The 20,686-nt window shown below is 40.4% G+C and overlaps 1 protein-coding gene across 1 annotated transcript; it reads left to right on the plus strand.

Moving 5' to 3' along the window:
• Positions 1-2,820: 2,820 nt before the first annotated feature.
• nubp1 (nucleotide binding protein 1 (MinD homolog, E. coli)) lies at positions 2,821-20,686 on the plus strand. The gene is made up of 10 exons (XM_015945481.3): positions 2,821-2,913; positions 6,279-6,383; positions 6,486-6,619; positions 11,258-11,326; positions 13,520-13,552; positions 13,664-13,754; positions 13,830-13,984; positions 16,696-16,806; positions 19,902-20,088; positions 20,392-20,686. The coding sequence occupies exons 1-10, from the start codon at positions 2,883-2,885 to the stop codon at positions 20,442-20,444; spliced, it is 969 nt and encodes a 322-aa protein (XP_015800967.3). The 5' UTR covers positions 2,821-2,882; the 3' UTR covers positions 20,445-20,686.

Genomic DNA, 20,686 nt, shown 5'->3' on the forward strand with positions numbered 1-20,686 from the left:
TGATGAACAAGCTTTTGCTTCACTGCAATCATCTCAATACGGTCTGCTATATCACAGAAACTCCAAAAACATTTATATAAGGTTTATATAATTACACATATCAGATTAGCACTCTAACCATAATAATAAAGCCCATCAGGTGTAGAACTCAGATGCGAACATAAAAAGCTTAAAAAACTAACATATTTCCCCCTGTAAAAAATATTTTCCACCTAAAAGTAATCATGACCACACAACATATCTCCCCAAAGCTATGAAAGTGTTCCTACAGGTTTCTTCAACTTAAATTTAAGTCTGTTTAAGATCTTTCTAAAGCCATATAGAAAATTAATACCTATTTCACGGCACTATCAGCAAAAAAGTAAATAAATAAAATAAAATTATTGAACTAGTTTTCATTTATTTATCTATATATCTTTACCAATATATTTTGACAAAACACTGGGTGGGCACTTGGTAGAAGATCGGTTATATTTTTAAACAAATGGTTAAAAATATAACCGGATCTCTGGTTTGACATTAGAACCTTAACAATAATTTTTGTTGCCTATATTTAAGTTTAATTTTAAGACGTTTTTTTATTATTGTTAATTTTATTACCCTAATTTCTTGCAGTATTTCTATTGTATAAAAGCAACAGTGCAAACAGTAAAGACACAAAATTGAAATAAATGTCTAAAAATAGCCTTTATTAATACTAATGCTTATCTTGGTGTCATCACTTGTTTGGAATATTTTGATGAACTTCAGCTTACCTCCATTTTGGCAGTTACTTCCCTCTGTCCCGGCTACAGCACTGCACACACACACAGCATAGCGGTTTCCTGGTTCCAGTGAGAGAGGGGCAGGAGTCAAATAGTTGTCTCCGCCCACCTCTAAACGTTTGACCCCGCCCACATTTAGCCCGGCCCCGACCTCGGCGCTTCTCCTTGTTGTTGTTGTTTTTTTTTTTTAACTATTTTGTCCGGGAGTCGATGTGCGTAGGTTCGATTCCCGCTCGTCCGAATACAAAAGTGGAAATGTATGCGAAATCGGCATAATAACAATTATTATTATGTAAATAATTTTTCACAATTACCACTTTAAATTTAATTATAATTGTGATGAAGAACCACTGAGCTGTGAAATATATTTGTGATAATACACATGTAAAATTATAGAATGTATATATAAAAAAATGCATCTGTGTTGAAATATATTTGTGATGTTATAAAACATATGTAATAAATGTATCTGTGTCCATATATATATATATATATATATATATATATATATATATATATATATATATATATATATATATATATGTATGAAATAAAAGAAAATATCTCAAAAAGTCTTTAAAAAGAAAAATCCAAAAAAGTGAAGACAGTTTTTCTGTCTTGGTCCCTCAGCTCCGCGACACATCCAATCTCCCGTCCTTTTCAGGTGTGGATAGGAAGGACACCTTTGGAGGAGTTTACAGGAAAACAGGAGCTTGGGTGAGGAAATTAATAAACCACTGAGGACGAAGAAGGTTAGAAATAGTGTGACAGGACAAAAATCCCAACAAGAAACCAGGTGTGGTTCACAGGTAAACAGCCAGCAAACGTGGAGCGAAAACCTCTTGTCACACGTGTGAGGAGAAACTCTATGCTGCTGGCGGTGGAGTGGATTTTATACAAGCCACATTTATTACACGTTAGAGAACATCACAAATATGTTTGAGTTCAGCAGTGTCACCGGTTCAATATTGGGTTTCTTCTTCGACTCCACAGACTGCAGAGTCGTCTGAGTCTTTCTGCAGATGACAGGTCTCTGACTTGTTCTGGAAGTCTACAGAGTGAAAAGGAATGGTGAGAGTACTGTACAGGCATCAGATGTACAATTGTGGAATAATTTTCCCAATGAGCATATCAGTATAACATATAACATTAAACAAAGAACATAAACAGGGAAATACCAGTTAAAAACATGCTTTTACACGCAGAATACAGAAAATAGAGAACTTTGTGCCAACTGGGGATGTGGTGAAAGATCATTTCACACTACTCTCCTCCTCATTAGGCCAGAAGAAAATACTACTATATCTTAAACATCTCTCGTAAGACAACAAACTGTTTTTTTAACATGTTAAAAGTCTAATTGTTTATTCACAAACTGTTTTTTTTAACATGTTAAAAGTCTAATTGTTTTTTAAGTAACAATTGTACGTCTCAGTCAGTTCAGTAGCGGAGGAACGCAAGCTCGGAGTGAAAGAGGATCTATTTCAGAGTTGAAACAATCCAGCTCTCTCTGATTAGATGCTGAAAGCACGTGCTTCTCAAAACTGGAACAACCCAGTTATTTGATTGGTCAAATGTTGGAACTGAGCAGCGGGACACGCCCCTAACTGCGTCATACCAGTTGGTTTTTAAAAAAATGAGGAACGCTTCACGAATTTGCGTGTCATCCTTGTGGCAGCGTGTGTATCCTGCCACTGTGACCCATTGAATATGCCTTATTGTCCCTTTGGCTGACTGGTTAGCGCTCATGACTCTCACCCGGGAGTCTGGCGATCGAATCCCGCTTGAGCCCTCACCTGTATGCCTTGTCCTTGCCACACATACTGTTGGCATGACTTGGCAGGGTCTTGGGGTGAGCGCTCATATCAACTTGTCTTGATATTCTATTTCTTCTTCTCAGCAAAACAACAGCACCTAAGCTGTTGGGAGAGAGGACATTTTTCGTTATTTTATTTTTAAATTTTTTTTTTGAGAGTTACTGGATACATTTCTTTTTAGTAATAGAAGTCTAGGTCAAGAGGTGGCAGTAGTAAAACTTTGGCGATTGCTTGCAAAAACGAAGAAGAAATGCGGAACCCTTGAAGGGGAAGACTAACTCAAACGGACACAGGCGGAAGAATGGCCGACATACCAGAAAATGCTCCTGAACGTAAGTTTTGTTATTTATACTTTTTAAAAACTATGTCGGCTACCGTTGTGTTTGGTTCGTTTCAGCAAATACTTTTAATTCAGTTTGTTTTATATAATTTTACATTTATTATCATGACATTATTGCTAGTGTACCACTTTACTCTCTTACTACTAGACTGTAAATACTGCGTCACTCACTAGTTTTTATAAATTAGGTAATTTAAATAACCGATAAAGTTAGAAAACGTAAGAAATATTAACTAAACCATGACTAGAAGTGACCGCAGAAGTCAATTTAAACCCAGAGGATTTTTTTTAATTGTAGGTTTTATTAGAATGTTTTAAATAAAAGAAACAAGACTGAATGCGGAAGCACGATCAGACCTTTAATGAAGGACTTTTGAGGTTGTCACATAATGAATGATTAAATGCTGAACTAAATAATTCCTCTGGTGAAACACTAAAATGACCTGAAGAAATTCAGTCGTGGTGACAGATCTCAACTTTTTTTTTAGTCTTAGTTTTGTTTAACATTTGTTTCACAGAGCTGGGAAAGTGAATTTCTCCTAGATTTTTTTGGTCCCACTTATAAATATGATAAATAACCTGGAGGGACTGAGTTCAGTAATCATTATATTTGTCTGAAGGTAATCTTGTGCTACCTCGTGGTTTGTCTTGTCTGCTTTGATAGCTGCAACCTGAAGGGACATGTTAGTATGAAAGTTCTATAAAATAATGAAGATCAGTGAACAGTGGCAATCCTATCATTACTGAGTCACTGTGTTGGTCTACTGACACTTGCTGGGTCTTAAACATCAGTGCAGGCAGCTGACATAATGACCTATTGAATTGTTTAAGTAATTGTATCCAGTAGTGTACATTGCTTTGTTTAGTGCCTTAACCCCAGTTTAAATAATATTTGACCCATTTAAAATGTTCAGTAATGTGAATGTGTGTTTCAACTTGTGAAAAAGTGAAACTGTTGTTGTGTTGCTTATGAACTTGTCTTTGAGGCAGGCTGTTTTTTCATTTTTCGTGCATTTCTCTGTGATGTCTTAAGCACAGAATATCCGGTTGTATTAAAGGTTCACCAAAGAAACATTTTAAAATTATTTTTGATATTGATAAATGACCCGCACTTGTACAGCGCCTCTCAGAGAGAGTAAGGACTCCAAAATGCTTTACGCTACAGTGTATCATTCATCCATTCACACACACATTCACACACTGATGGTGATGAGCTCTGATGTAGCCACAGCTGCCCTGGGGGCGCACTGACAGAGGCGAGGCTGCCGAGCACAGGCACCACCGGTCCCTCCGACCACCACCAGCAGGCAAGGTGGGTTAAGTTTCTTGCCCAAGGACACGACAGCAGAATTCTCTGTCCAGAGCCGGGATCGAACCTGCAACCTTCCGATTACTGGACAACCCGCTCAACCTGTTGAGCTGCTGCTGCCCAAATTATAGTGAGTCTCTGAAAATTTCATGCAGGCCGAATAGGAAAATAATCTCCTACATTAGCTTCTGATAGAAAATTGACGGTGAAACTCTAGGATTAGAAAAACCTGACAGATCTTCGTCGCACTGCCTCTTAGCGTTGAGTAACCAGTCCGGGAGTGAAACTTGACTCTGATCTGTCAGTGAGTTTACAAATTAACGCTAAAGTCAGGTCTTGTTTTTTTCAACTACGTCACATTTCACGTTTAAAGTCAACAGTGAAACGATCACAGCTGGAGTCTGTTGTTCACGCCTTTGTCACCTCACGTTTAGACTATGCCAACTCACTACTTATTGGTGTCAGTGTCTCAGCAATCGAGCATCTTCAGAGAGTACAGAATGCAGCGGCTAGATTCCTGACAAACACCTCTAGACGCTGTCACATTTCACCTGTCCTTGCACGCTTGCACTGGCTGCCAGTTAAATATCGTGTCCAGTTTGAGGTTTTAACCTTTGTTTACAATTCCCTGAATGGTCAAGCCCCTGCTTATCTGTCAGAACTGCTTAAGCCTTATGTTCCACCCAGAACCCTGAGATCAGCAGATCACTTGCTTTTGTGCATCCCAAAAATGAAGTATAAATCTCGTGGGGAGCGGGCCTTTGCGTTCACTGCCCCTAAACTTTGGAATGCTCTTCCCCTTTGTGTTTGGCAGGCTCCGTCACTGCGTCGATTCAAGTCTGTACTGAAGGCCTACTTCTATCATTTAGCTTTTGATCAATGACCAAGCTTTTATTGTTTGTATGTTTTTATTGTGACTTTGTTTTTTTTTTTGGTTTTGTTTTTACTCTAGTATGTTTCTTTTAAATTTTTAGGTTATCCCTTTTATCTCTTATATGATCTTTATCTTGTTTTTATGTTGGGGTTTTTCCTTTTAACTACTGTACAGCACTTTGGTCAGCCGTCATGCTGTTTTTAAATGTGCTTTATAAATAAACTTGTTATGGTATGATGGACTCAACCATCTTGACTCTCAACGCAGAAGACTGTTGTTGGTTTAGCATCCAGGAAACAGCAGAGAACGTCTCAGCTAGTAGAAGCTAACCATTAGCAACTCCACCACACAGCAGAACTCCTTCAGGCTTGTGTTATTTGTGGAGATTATACATCAACGTTGCAAAGTAAACCGAGTCTGTGGTAGAGTTGCGTTGCTGTTTGCCAGTCAGAGGTCAAATGTTCAAATATCATCAAATAAGAGCCCAAAACCTGCCGTCTGAAGCTCAGCTCTGATGCAGCTCACTTCTAGTTCCTGAAACTGGTGCTTTTGTCCCCCCAGAGTACAACTTACAAGGCATTCATTCCTACTAGAGACCACTGCAAATGTATTGATTAAACGAGTGAACCACAACTTTAATATATGAAAGTTCAATTGAACAAAAGTGACATTCAGCCTGCAGAAAATAGTCAAAATGATTTAAACTTTAAAAAGATTAATTCAGAAATGCACTGAAATTCTGATGGATCAAGCAGAAGCTGAGAGGATCAGGATAAAACAAGGAAATAAAAAAATCTGCGTATTTGCCGATATAAGAACAAAATGATCCCACATGGGTCACCCTCTTTTTTTATTTCGGCCTCCATAATGTGACATTGGCTGAACAGTGGAATAATTTTGGTCCAAAAGGTGAACTTTTGGCAGGAACTCATCCCATTGACAGATGGAAACGCTCCCCCATTTAAACAGGGTTTTATATTTCAGTGACAGGCTAAACAACGGCCGTGTCCGTCTTGTGACTACTTCTTAAACAATACGTGCAACAACACAGGGTCTCGCTCTATGAGGTAGATGCATGCACCGATGGACCAGTGTTCCTCGACCCATCACTATTTCCAGACTTCCTGTCCTCTCCAGTATTTTAGAATAAACTGAGTTTTTGTTTGCTTTTTAGACTGCCCAGGTACGGCAAGTGAGCAAGCAGGAAAGTCTGCTTCATGTCAGGGCTGTCCCAACCAGAACCTCTGCGCCTCCGGAGCCACAAAGGCCCCCGACCCCGGTAAAGCTTGATCGTAATCTTATTTGTCAAATATACGTAAGGTTTGAAAATGGAACTCAAACTTCTCCCCACCTTTCACATCTTCCTTCTGTCTGATATCAGCTATTGCAGAAATAGGTGAAAAACTGTCATCTGTCAAGCACAAGATCCTGGTTTTGTCAGGAAAAGGAGGAGTAGGGAAGAGCACCTTCAGCGCTCACCTGGCCCATGCCCTGGCAAGCGACAGTACAAAAGAGGTAATCAATAACTGTTTGTATGGTACATACATTTTTATTTTTGTGGTAAAGGGGGGAATGGTATTGTTCTATAAAGCCTACCAAAATCTACCTTTGACAAAATGTTAAGACCAGCTGCTTTAGGTGTTATTTTGGTAACTTTTACATGGTGTGTCTCGTTTTTGTTATGACCCATCGTGCCAGGTTGTCTCAGGTGGCTTGTTATTGGATTAAATGAATGGAAAATTACGTTTTTATATAAACATGTTTGAATTCAATTCAGTTCAGTTTATTTATATAGCGCCAAGCCACAACAAGAGTCATCTCAAGGCAAAAGTTTCCTGTAAAAGGAACCCAGCAGATTGCACATAGGTACTGACAGGCATCAGTGTCTCTACAGCAGTGGTTCCCAAACTTATTTAGCCGCGCACTCCCTTCTATGTCCCGACCATGTCGACGCACCCCCCCAGCCCCACATCAGGGCATGGATATATATATATATATATATATATATATATATATATATATATATATATATATATATATATATATATATATATATATACCAGAATCAGAATCAGGTTATTGCCATTGTCAGTGAACAAACAATTCACAAACTAGGAACTTGCTTCGGTACTAATGTGCTACATATAACATGAATAATAAGATAAAAAATAGAATAAAAAAAAACTAGAATAAAACTTTCAGATATAAAAAATTATATATATATATATATATATATATATATATATATATATATATATATAAAATCTCAAAGGTGTTCCATAAGGATGAGGTTGGGTCTCTGTGTAGATCAGTCAAGGTCCTCCATATCAAACTCGCTCACTCATGTCTTTGTGGGAACAACTGAAAGTCTAGATTTGGTGGGATGACCCAATACTCTTAGCAGTATGGTGTATAAAACTCTTTTCTGTCCTGTTGGGAGTAAGTTTGTCCAGGCAAACCATTCCAGTCACCCATAAGGCACACAATGGTTAAATAGGAAAAGAGCTAAATTACATAACATTCTCCCTCTCCTGATAACATTTTTACTTTCTTTGACATAGATTGGTTTGTGATTTTTGTTCAAAGGGAGCAAGTTGAGCCAAACAGTGACAGCCATAACAACCCAGGATAACTTGACCATTCAAATGTACTAATGTCTACATGTCTTCTTTAATTTATTTTTACCAGGGGTCACTGTAGATGTGAAACAATTATGCCAATGGTTCACAAGTGTCTATGTTGACTGTGTAAAAAGTGTGACAATTAAAACCTTAATATAGAAATCTATTGGTTTAAAGGAAAAACTAGTAATGTTTAAGTCATCACAGAATACCAATGGTTAACCAAAACCTAGCCAGAAAGCTTTAGTATGGGTTAGAATACAAACAAGAATCACCCGCTCATCATCTTCTATACATCATCTTAGTCTACACTAGGGTTGCGGGGAACTGGTGAGTGTATCTTTAGCAGTAATTAGACTAAAGGTGGGGACATCTTGGACAGGTCTCTTGTCTAATAGAGGGACACACAGAGACAAACAGCCACTCACATACTCCCTCTCCTACACCTAAGGACAATTTAGAGTCTCCAATCAACCTAACATGGATGATTTCAGTTTGTGTAAGGTACCTGGAGTACCTGGAGAAAGCACATGTTTGCAGAAGAATGTAGAAAGCCTGCAGGTGGGATTTGAACCTGCAACTCTCTCACAGTCAGGCAACTGTTCTATTAACAAAGCCACAATGCAGCCTTGAAACAAACCCAATTGTTGATCCATCCATTTTCTTCTGCTTATCCAGAGTCGGGTCTCAGGGGCAGTAGCCTTAGTTGTGAGACCCAGACTTCCCTCTTCCCAGCCACTTGGGTCACCTCTTCCGGGGAAATTTCAAGGCGTTGCCTGGCCAGGCGAGAGGCTAAGGCCCTGTCCACACGTAGCCGGGGATCTGCCAAAACGTAGATATTTTTCTACGTTTTGGCCTGTCATCCACACGAAAACGGAGTTTTTTTCACACGAAAACGGATCTTTTTAAAAACTCCGGCCAAAGTGAAGATCTGCGTTTTCTCCGTTTTGGGTGTCTGCGTGTGGACGGACAAAACCGGAGTTTTAAGGTCCGCAACGTCACTTTCCGCAACAAAAAAATGCTGACATCACGTGTGCGACCTGTGTTTACACTAGCCGGCATCATGGAAGCCCTCAGAGCTGCGCTCTGTCACTACCCGATCCATCAATTGGCCAAGCGCTTTTTGCTTGTTTGTTTTTGCAAGCGGAATTACTGCTCCTTGTGGAAGACCACCAATATGGCATGTCCTTAACAACGTATTTATCCGGGTACGTGTGGACAGAGTTTTATTTTAAAACGCGTGGTGGTGTGGATGCGAGTTTTTGGAGGGGCGGATATTCTATTCGTTTTAAAAAAACCCGGCTACGTGTGGACTAGGCCATAGTCCCACCACCGTGTCCTTGGTCTTCCTTTAGGCCTCCTCCCGGTTGGACGTGCCCAGAACACCTCACTAGGGAGGTGTCCAGAAGGCATCCTGACGAGATGCCCGAGCCACGTCATCTGGCTCCTCTCAATGTGGAGGAGCGGTGGCTCTACTCCGAGCCCCTCCCGGATGACCAAGCTTCTCACCCTATCTCTAAGTGAGAACCCAGCCACCCTGCGGAGAAAATTCTTTTCGGACGCTTGTATCCGTGATCTCGTTCTTTCGGTCACTACCCAAAGCTCATTACCATAGGTGAGGGTAGGAACGTAGATCGACCGGTAAATCGAGAGCTTTGCCTTCTGACTTAGCTCTCAGCACGATCTCACGCTCCATTTTTCCCTCACTCGTGAACAAGACATTCCTGTGGATAATATAGCCAGAGACTTTAAATGTCTTTGTCTGTAGGTCCCTTCAGTTTTCTAAAACCTCAATTTTAGATAATTATTTAATGTTTTTGTGCTTTTGTGTACAGTAGCTACTCCGAAACAGAACTGAACACTTCTTAGTGTTTCTCTGTGTTTGCCAAAATGTGCTAAAGACCCTTGATGCTAAACAGAACAAAATGGAAAGAGAAAACGACCCATTCTAGTTGTGCTTTAAACCAAGGGACCAGAATAAATGTCAGGCCTCCCACAAAAGCCATCTTGTTCCACTTAATGGACAAAACTAGAAAACTCCGCCCAGAAAAACGTTTGTAACAAACTGTTGACTAATATGAATATGGCGAGACTGTTAAATTAAAGGTTGTCTGTATCAACAGGCTCAGCCCACTACATACTTGAGGTGTTGGCCAACCAAAAGCTGTTTGTAAAAGCCTCATGAAAAAGACCGTCAAAACACATCTCTACTAAAAAGCGTGTTGAAAGAGCTGGAGGCCTGAAGCAAACCCACCAGAGCAGGTCATGCCACAGCCCCAGTTCCTTTCTCATCCTGGTTTCCACTGAAGCTCCTTCCACTAACCTTTATGTGTGCTGAAGTATGAGGTCAGCAAAATATCGATGACTCCCAAAATGACTTCTGTTATAGCAAACACATGGGAAAGAAATGTTACTGCAAAGCCAACCCTAGCTAGAAAGATTCCCTCCTGAGGTCAAGCTCAAATTGGAAATCACAAAGTTTGAAAATGTTTGCATGTTTAAAAATACTCGTTATACATATAATGCCTTCAGTTATATTTTCATACACTTTAATATAGAAAACCAGGCAAAAGTAGAGTGTGACATTTGACACGCTTGGAGAACCCTGGTATATTTGATCCAGTCCTTGGGGGCCGTCCACATGGCAATGGGGCTCTGTGCATGCAGAAAAGCTTGTGTAGACAACCAAAAACAAAACCTTTTGGAAACATAGATGTCACAGCCCCACCTCTAATCTAACCCCTGACCCCATTTGTGTCAGACATATCGATATATCCCAACTAGATTATCAATCTGAGTTTTCTTTTTTTTCTTAGAAAAGGGAAGCTGAAGTATAGGTGCCATTTTTTTTAACCATATACAATCGCGGTAAGCGAAAATGGCTTTTTGTAGAGTCTTAAATGATATTTGATACAGAAAAATCCAGGGAAATGTTCTGTACTGCCTTTGTTAGATCTCTTTTCAGCTTTTGACATTGTCGACCATTGGACCATATTTGTCAGAAATCTCCTTACTGTCCTGTCTAGGTTCTCAGACTGAATAATTCAGCTGTAATCAGTATAGAAATGGTCTGTTAGGCAGGGGTGGGATGCAGAAGGAGACTGATGAGGGTCGGGTTGTACCAGCTCACCCTTAAGGAGATAGGTGTATCAAGTACAGCTGCACAAGCTGCAGTAAAAAAGATGTAGTAGGTCATTTGCTGCCCAGTGTCTGGTAAAGTAGGCCGAGCTAAACCCCTCAAATGACCACTAAAGCATAAAGGCCAGCACAAAGAGACACTCACTTACAGTTTGAAGCACTCTGACAGGCTATGTACTTAAAATATATAAACAATGTATACACAAATAATAACAACCGCTACTAGCAATGGTAAGAGAATGGTTAATCTAGTTATGTGTTAAGTTATTAAACTGTTAAGCCGTTACTTTTGTAAGTTGGTCAGCTCAACCAAATCTTATTTAACTCTGTTATTCCCCGACTCCATTAGACGACTAAGTGTTTGCTTTCCTGATTTCTTTCTCCTCATCTTTAGGTTGCTTTGCTAGATGTAGATATCTGTGGTCCGTCAATTCCCAGGATCATGGGCTTGGAGGGAGAACAAGTATGTTTTGCAGAGAAATAACCTTTGAAAATGTTTCATTTGCATTCTTTCAATAACAACACATAATTATAGGTTTTATAGATACAGTGGGGCAAAAAAGTATTTAGTCAGCCACCGATTGTGCAAGTTCTCCCACTTAAAATGATGACAGAGGTCAGTAATTTTCATCATAGGTACACTTCAGCTGTGAGAGACAGAATGTGAAAAAAATCCATGAATTCACATGGCAGGATTTTTAAAGAATTTATTTGTAAATCAGGGTGGAAAATAAGTATTTGGTCACTTCAAACAAGGAAAATCTCTGGCTCTCACAGACCTGTAACGTCTTCTTTAAGAAGCTCTTCTGTCCTCCACTCGTTACCTGTATTAATGGCACCTGTTTGAACTCATTATCTGTATAAAAGACACCTGTCCACAGCCTCAAACAGTCAGACTCCAAACTCCACTATGGCCAAGACCAAAGAGCTTTCGAAGGACACCAGGAAAAGAATTGTAGACCTGCACCAGACTGGGAAGAGTGAATCTACAATAGGCAAGCAGCTTGGTGTGAAAAAAATCAACTGTGGGAGCAATTATCAGAAAATGGAAGACATACAAGACCACTGATAATCTTCCTCAATCTGGGGCTCCACGCAAGATCTCATCCCGTGGGGTCAAAATGATCATGAGAACGGTGAGCAAGAATCCCAGAACCACACGGGGGGACCTGGTGAATGACCTGCAGAGAGCTAGGACCACAGTAACAAAGGTCACCATCAGTAACACACTACAACCGCAGGGAATCAAATCCTGCAGTGCCAGACGTGTTCCGCTGCTGAAGCCAGTGCATGTCCAGGCCCGTCTGAAGTTTGCCAGAGAGCACATGGATGATACAGCAGAGGATTGGGAGAATGTCATGTGGTCAGATGAAACCAAAGTAGAACTTTTTGATATAAACTCAACTCGTCGTGTTTGGAGGAAGAAGAATACTGAGTTGCATCCCAAGAACACCATACCTACTGTGAAGCATGGGGGTGGGAACATCATGCTTTGGGGCTGTTTTTCTGCTAAGGGGACAGGACGACTGATCCGTGTTAAGGACAGAATGAATGGGGCCATGTATCGTGAGATTCTGAGCCAAAACCTCCTTCCATCAGTGAGAGCTTTGAAGATGAAACGTGGCTGGGTCTTCCAACATGACAGTGATCCCAAACATACCGCCCGGGCAACAAAGGAGTGGCTCCGTAAGAAGCATTTTAAAGTCCTGGAGTGGCCTAGCCAGTCTCCAGACCTCAACCCCATAGAAAATCTGTGGAGGGAGTTGAAAGTCCGTGTTGCTCGGCGACAGCCCCAAAACATCACTGCTCTCGAGAAGATCTGCATGGAGGAATGGGCCAAAATACCAGCTACTGTGTGTGCAAACCTGGTAAAGACCTATAGTAATCGTTTGACCTCTGTTATTGCCAACAAAGGTTATGTTACAAAGTACTGAGTTGAATTTTTGTTATTGACCAAATACTTATTTTCCACCCTGATTTACAAATAAATTCTTTAAAAATCCTGCCATGTGAATTCATGGATTTTTTTTCACATTCTGTCTCTCACAGTTGAAGTGTACCTATGATGAAAATTACTGACCTCTGTCATCATTTTAAGTGGGAGAACTTGCACAATCAGTGGCTGACTAAATACTTTTTTGCCCCACTGTAAATCTAGCCGATAATCAAATGTTTGAGATATTTTCCATTAGGGATGTCCCGTTCCAGTATCGATATTGGAAGTAATTTGATATCGGCCCAAAAATGGTGTATTGGATTATATCGGACGGCATCAAAAATCCCGATATAAGCGGTCTGTTAAGGTTCACATTTTGGCAACCAATGGTTAAGAGAAAGTTTCTTTTTTTTTCATACTTACTGTTATTGGTTCTTGTTCTCTGATTGAGTCATATCACTTGATCAAGCCTTTCATGCATTCCACACTGCGAAATAGATAAAAGTATGTATGATTTGTGCTGATATCGTATCAGATTGGTATCAGTCAATACTGAAGGCTGCAATATCGGTATCGTATCGGAAGTGAAAAAGTTGTATCGGGACATCCCTATTTTCATGCCCATTCTCTCAAATGTGGACAGCCATGTTGTCTCAGGTACAAAAGCCATACTTGTTCCGTGTTAACTAGCAGGTGTGTCATCGGCTCTTTCACGTTTAGGTTCACCAGAGTGGCTCTGGGTGGTCTCCTGTGGTGAGTTCTTTCAAATCGAGCTAATCTTTTTTTACAACTCTTTAGGACAAAATTCATTACGTTTTAAGCAGGAAGTATGTATTTTTCTTTCATCGTGTGTGTGTGTTATAGTATGTCGATGACAACCTGGCTGTGATGTCCATTGGCTTCCTGCTCAGTAGTCCGGACGATGCAGTGATCTGGAGAGGACCCAAGAAAAATGGTTTGTGCATCACACCTGTTTTAGGGCTTCCACGTTTAATTAAACTACAACTCTTGCGTATTTGTCTCCGATCAGGGATGATTAAGCAGTTCTTAAAGGATGTGGACTGGGGGGAGCTGGATTACCTCATTGTGGACACTCCACCTGGTACCTCAGATGAACATCTTTCAATTGTTCAGTATCTGAGCTCCACCCCTGTAGATGGAGCAGTCATCATTACCACTCCGCAGGTACACAAAGAAATACTTAAAACAGAGTATTAAAGCAACACTAAAAAGGTTTTAACACTTTAAGATATTCATTTTGTAATGAACACGTCGTTACATTTAATTAGAAACCATAGAATGTGAAATATCATAAAATATGAAATATCACCTTAATGGATCTTTGAGTAAATTTAACCAGAAGATCGGATCTTTTTATTGTAGGGATTGAGCAACACTTCGTATCAACTCCAAGAAAGAGAGAGAGTCAGGTTTAAAAGGTTAAAAGATTTATTTCCAAACAATTTAAACAAGACTGTCTTTAAACACTATGTGTATGGTGTAACTAAGGTGCAGTAAGACTGAGGATGGTGTGTGTGTGTGAATATGTTCAGAACCAGCAAATCCGGAGAAACGATCAGTTCTGATGGGAGTGAAATGGTGTTTCGCTCTAAGCTTTTGGGTTGGAGATTATAACACACATTGAGACGCCATCTGTCGGTCTACGTACCCCAACGGAAGTCCCCGTTTAGATCAGGAGGTGTTGAGGTCCAGCTTGGACCTTGTCTGGAACCAAAGCCTGTAGATATGCAGCGGTTGCCGACCCTTCCAGTCTTGAGCTACTCCCAGGTCACGACGGTTTATTGGCATCAGCAAGACCCTGAAGGGTCGTGATGGTTCAGCTTTTATTCTGAAGGAACCGTTGCAGCAGGTGGAACATGCAACAGATTTAATCCAGCTTGTCGTTAGGTTCTTTCGGCTTTAAGAGGAAAGTTACGGATTGGCCACTCCGACAACTTCTCTAGAACTCAAGTTAAGATGATGTGAGGCATAGTTTTATAATTTGGATGTTTTGATTTACTGTCGAATCAGAATTTGCCAACAAAAGGGGATTTACCAAGCACCAACAAAACCACGCCTCGCGTCAGATCTAGAAGGTTCTGATTGGATCAGGAAAAGGAAATGTGTCATGTGACTTCAGCATTACGTATGATCAGTCTAGTGTAAATATTTAAAGTTATATTACTTATTAAAATACTGTCATAGGATTATAATATCAAGTAATTAATATTCTTATTTCACAGATTGATTGAACATTAGCTTCACATGATTATTTGGACTAACAGACGTTATTTAATTATTATTTAATAGAGTTCTTGGTCTTCTTTCTTCTTTCTTGTGCTCTCCGGGAAAGCAACAGTTAAGATGAGAGCACAGAGCATGAGTGGCCTTGGCCCAAATCTTGTAGATTAGGCTTGTGTCAGAAACTTATGGTTTTGCTTGGGCAGAGCAAACAGAGCAGGGCCTTTTAGGTCAAAGATGGACAATTCATCACACTACACTTTAAAAGTGGGTTTCAGTGACTTTGTAGGTAAAAACTTGACCAACTTCACACTCTGCTGCCCTCTGCTGAACAGAAACTGCACTTAACAGTGTTGTGGGACGGGTAGGTAGGTGCACTAGGGAGAGGTCTCTGCTGGGTTTACAGCTGTTTTCTCTGCTGATAGCTAATCTAGCAGTTAGCTATTTCAGAAAACGAAGTTTGTCTTTTTTTTTGCATCTTGGCAGTTCCTGGAAGTAAAAGTGATAGAGTAATGTTTTTTTTAGAGGCAAAGCAACATGAACATGGACCTTTAAGACCAATCCCCTCAGAGCTCAGAGACCTTGTGGGCTTTTGCGCCTGAATGGGAGTTTTTCCATTATTACTAATATCAACAACTCATAAAGGGACTTTCCACCTTTAAATGTTTTCTGTCTTAATTTACACTTCCTAAAATGTGTTTCCTCTTTTTATTCATAACTGCTCATGTTAGACAGTCAATAATCCTAATAGTATATATGTGAAAAATCTGAAAACATAAAAATATTTATTTATTGAGTTGACATTTATTTAAAGAGCAGTAACCCCATGAGACGTCCTGTCTCGTAAACCACGCCTTGGGAGTGAAGACGGGTCCCAGTAGTGTCCTGATTTGTAATATCGTCATAATCCAGGATTGGTAGGAGCAGCTGGGAAACAATTATTTTCCTGACATGGAGAGTGAAACAATTAATTCATTGATATCATGTTTTTAGATGTAAATTAAGGTTCTTCGTTATAGATGGTTCACTAGTTTTAAAGGAATTATCAGTATCCAACCAAACAAGTATTTAAATGTCTCAGCTGGTTCAAGCGGGGATGGAGATGGACTTGTTGTATATTATCATAGCTTCTTATGTTAAAGCAAATGAAAACGGTCAAATAAATCTTCTTACAACCCAAAACGTTTTTGACAGCTTTTAGTTTTGGTTTGGTGTCCCCCGTCCGGCTTCTTCTTTGAGAACTTTCTGAAGGCAACCCTGTAGACACCAATCCGCTGTGAGTTGTACGAGCAGTGTCCGTATTCCAGATTAAACCAAGTAAAGCTGCATTTAGTCTCATAAATTCACCCCTGAGTCTGTTCCCATTTCGCATTAAAAAAGGTTAATAAAATGTTTCCTGGTGTTTATTTTTGGCTCAGATTTAGCCAAAACACTTCCTGCTTCGGTGGATTATTGCCCAACCATAACCAGCCAGTTAACCTAAATCTATCATCTCAAAACATCTTAATGACTGTTGCTAAAATGCAAATCTTTAGTTTATTTACGTATATTATTATATATATATTATGTTGGAATGTGTAAATCTTGACAAGAAATGTCATTTTCATTTTGCCTTTTTGTCCAACGTTTTCTTTTCTGGCCTCTTTAATTTGTAGGAGGTGTCGCTGCAGGACGTGAGAAAGGAAATCCGCTTCTGTCAAAAGGTTAAGCTGCCGATCATCGGCGTGGTGGAGAACATGAGCGGCTTTGTCTGTCCAAAGTGCAAGGTTATTGACGTACTCAAATTTTAGCTTTCCAGATCTGCATGCAGGGAGAGAAGTAGAGCTCAGTCATATTAAACTGTCTAATGTGGTGAACGTGTGAGGCAACACAGACATTTCTCTGACCAGTTTAGTCAAACGAGCACAGAAAAGAGGAACGATGCAAGTCTAACTGCTGCAGAGTGCAGACCAACTTGCTCCGCGCTTCCTTCTGTAATTTTACAGTTTTTTTTCTTTAGTTTTAGATTCTGTTGTGTTTTTTTTTTTAAAACTTGATTTTTTTCAATCATATCTAGTTGACGTGTATTAAAGAACTACGATCCCCGGTTTTCCTCATTTTCAGCGTTACTTTTAAGGCTTGTTACAGAGAATAATCTTAACAATACCTACAATGATGTTTGGAAGTTCGGTTTATTTCATTCCCAACACTTTGCAGATGACTCTTTTTTTTTACTTTCGAGCGTCAGGCCCTGTCCACACGTAGATATTTTTCTACGTTTTGGCCTGTCATCCACACGAAAACGGATCTTTTTAAAAACTCTGGCCAAAGTGAAGATCTGCGTTTTCTCCGTTTTGGGTGTCTGCGTGTGGACGGACAAAACCGGAGTTTTAAGGTCCGCAACGTCACTTTCCGCGACAAAAAAATGCTGACATCACGTGTGCGACCTGTGTTTACACTAGCCGACAGCATGGATGCCCTCAGAGCTGCGCTCGCTTTATCAATTGTCCAAGCGCTTTTTGCTTGTTTGTTTTTGCAAGCGGAATTACTGCTCCTTGCGGAAGACCACAGACGAAGGACGAGGTTAAGAACGGGGGAAGTACTGCCGCCTACAGGTCTGGCATGTCCATAACAACGTATTTATCCGGGTACGTGTGGACAGAGTGTTTTTTTTAAACGAGGTGGTGTGGATGCAAGGTTTTGGAGGGGCGGATATTCGTTTTTAAAAAACCGGCTACGTGTGGACTAGGCCTCAGTTTAATGCTTGGATTTTCTTGTGTAGTGTGCAGTTGTAACCAACAAACTAAATACATATTGGATTTAATCAATTTCTTATATAAATTACGATTAACACACTAGATTCCCTTCAATTCAGTAAAAAGGCACCCTTTGTTCGTCACATTATCCAAATAGTAAAAGGAATTGCCATGGTAGACATCCACCCATCCATTGTCTTCTGCTTATCCGGGGTCGGGTCGGCAGCAGCTGAAGCAGAGGGCCCAGACTTCCCTCTCCCCAGCCACCTGGGCCAGCTCCTCCGGGGGAATCCCAAAGCGTTCCCTGGCCAGCTGAGAGAATAGACCCTCCAGCGTGTCCTGGGCCTTCTCTTGGGCGTCCAGGAGGCATCCTAACCAGGTGCCCGAGCGACGTGTTTCAAGTTGTAAACGCTGTCTTCTGCCCACAAGGAGTGGAGGGTGTTGAGAGATAATTCGTGCACTCTGGAAAATGTCATTTTTGAACCTTTTGGCTCAAGGTGAGAATTAAAAATAGGAGAATGTTAGTTAGTTTGCCTTTAAAGATCAAGTCACCCCCAAATAAATATTTTTTTTGCAGATAAACTATAAATGTGTGTCTAGGAGTGCTGTAGACATGTGTAGTCCTGTTTTGGACATTTTATTGCATCATATTTAAAAATGAAACCATCATTGTATCATTGTAGGGCCCTCTTCAGCTTAGAAGTCTGCACTTCATTTGAGTTTGAATCAGTCATTGCCTTAACCCTAAGCAGTGATTTTTGACTAAGGTCGGGATTCGTGATGTGGCTGCACTGCAGTTGAGCCTCGGCCAATCACAAGCCAAAATGAAATGATACGACTCAGGGCCCCTCGCCTCCTGTAAAAACCTTCTTGTCTTCACTCTCTGTCCTCTGGTGAAGGAGGTGGAGACAAAAGGTCCAGTCTAGGAAGCTTGCTGCTTTTAGGCAGTCGGCGTGGTGTGTGTGTGCGTGCTTGCGTGTGTGTGCGTGTGTGTGTGTGTGTGTTAGTGGCAGAACTTAATTACTGGAACTCTGCCTATCTGTGTGCATGGATCTAAGCCGGTCCAGCTGGTTTACAGTCAGAATCATTATGCTGCCAAGTTTCTGTTAAAACGAGACTGGTGTGAAAGACCAATGTCAGTCAGTTCAAACCAATCTTATTTGCTTAAACACATATAAGTAAGGTTACCGTTTATCCTAAGATGATCCATTTGTTCTTTACTGATGGGCTAAACAGTCAGTGTGTTTACAAACCTGAATTATTACCTTAGACCGACTGATTTAAAATGCACGTTAACACCTTAGTGCAGCTGAAGTCGAACCAAAAGGGAGTACTCCTAATCGGGATAAGGTATCTAGATAATGTGGTTAGAAAAAGGAGTGTCCCCCCCCCCACCACCCACACACACGCCATTGCTGGTAAATCTAAGGAAAACACTGCCTACCATCACTCAGTAAAACACACTTCATTCAATAATTAGATTTTCTTATGGAGATGTAAACCGGATGAAAGCTCCCACTCTGGTTAAGGTATCAGCTCGATTATTGCCGTAGCTCCAGTAGTCCCTACTTTCCACCAGACGTGAAAATGTGAAACCGCCGCGATATGTACCTCACAGCAATTAGCCGCCGTCATTGTGGACCTTTCCACCAGCGTGAGGTGACACGTTTTGGACACGTCCCAGAAGCGAAGGGACGCTTGGATTATGTTTTCAGTCGTTTTTTATGCGCTACACTTCCAGCACATTGGTTCAGATCAATCCAGACAGGAAGTCAAACATGAAAGCGATGTTAAACATCTGGAAACTTTCTAAATAAGTCATGTGCAGATTTCAAATTGCCTAACTTGTAAAAACTTACGCTAATTGCTGAGAAACCCGCATAGCCAAGGGAAACGGAACAGAAAAGCCATGTAACCGCACTGAGTGTACCAAGCTACTGAATAATTATATTATTTAAAAAATACGGTGAGACCTCTCATTTGGCATTCTTTGCAAGTTTTGCTTCCTCTGTTAAAGCTATAAAAGGTAAAGCAGTTGGTGTTGTAGACACGTGCAGTCTTAAACATTTCTGTTGGTGGTGCACAAATGCACAATAACTAAATGTGCTTTCTTTTTTCCTTTATAGAATACATCACAGATCTTTCCACCCTCCAGCGGGGGTGCTGAGAAAATGTGCAGAGACCTGAATCTGCCTCTATTAGGCAAAGTGCCATTAGACCCAAGGATAGCGCAGAGCTGCGATGAGGGCAAGTCTTTTCTCAACCAAGTGCCTGACTCTCCTGCTGCCAAGGTCTATCAGAACGTTGTACAAAGTGAGTCAAAGGTTGCAGATTCTTATGCAGTGGTGTGTTCGTATTCGTCTTTCCAGTGAAGTCCCTTATTATTTCTGATGACTAGATATTTTAGGTGGCCCGATTCCTGATTAAATGTACTGAAAGAAGAAGTGTTCATTTATTTAATGGGAAGCAGTCAGCTAAAAGGGAAGAAGACATTTCAAATATAAAAAAAACCCTTTGCATCAGACATGACATCAAACAAAGGTTTAGACGTTTCTGTTCATGATAGTTTAGTGTCTTTGTCATCACTGTCACATGTTGGTCTTTCTCCTTTATCAGGTATTCAGGACTACTGTTTGAACAGAGCGACGGAGGTGCAGAGTGCAACCTGACCTCCTTCGAGTTGGACCTGAAAATGGAGACAAAAGCATGGTAGTCCCAAGTGGTAAAATGTTTGCTTTTTGAGAAGGAATTGAGTTTTTTTTTACAACACGTATGGTCTAAATTCAACCTTTTATTACACTGAATAGTGTCTGTTTTGTATATTGTTCTTTTTCCCAGTGTTATTGATTAAAATATTGGCAACTTGTTTTATTTTTTCTTGGAAATTATAAATAAAAGAGCGTCTAAGAAA

Source organism: Nothobranchius furzeri, chromosome 12 (genome assembly GCF_043380555.1).
Source record: "Nothobranchius furzeri strain GRZ-AD chromosome 12, NfurGRZ-RIMD1, whole genome shotgun sequence".
Taxonomy (NCBI): Eukaryota; Metazoa; Chordata; class Actinopteri; order Cyprinodontiformes; family Nothobranchiidae; genus Nothobranchius; species Nothobranchius furzeri.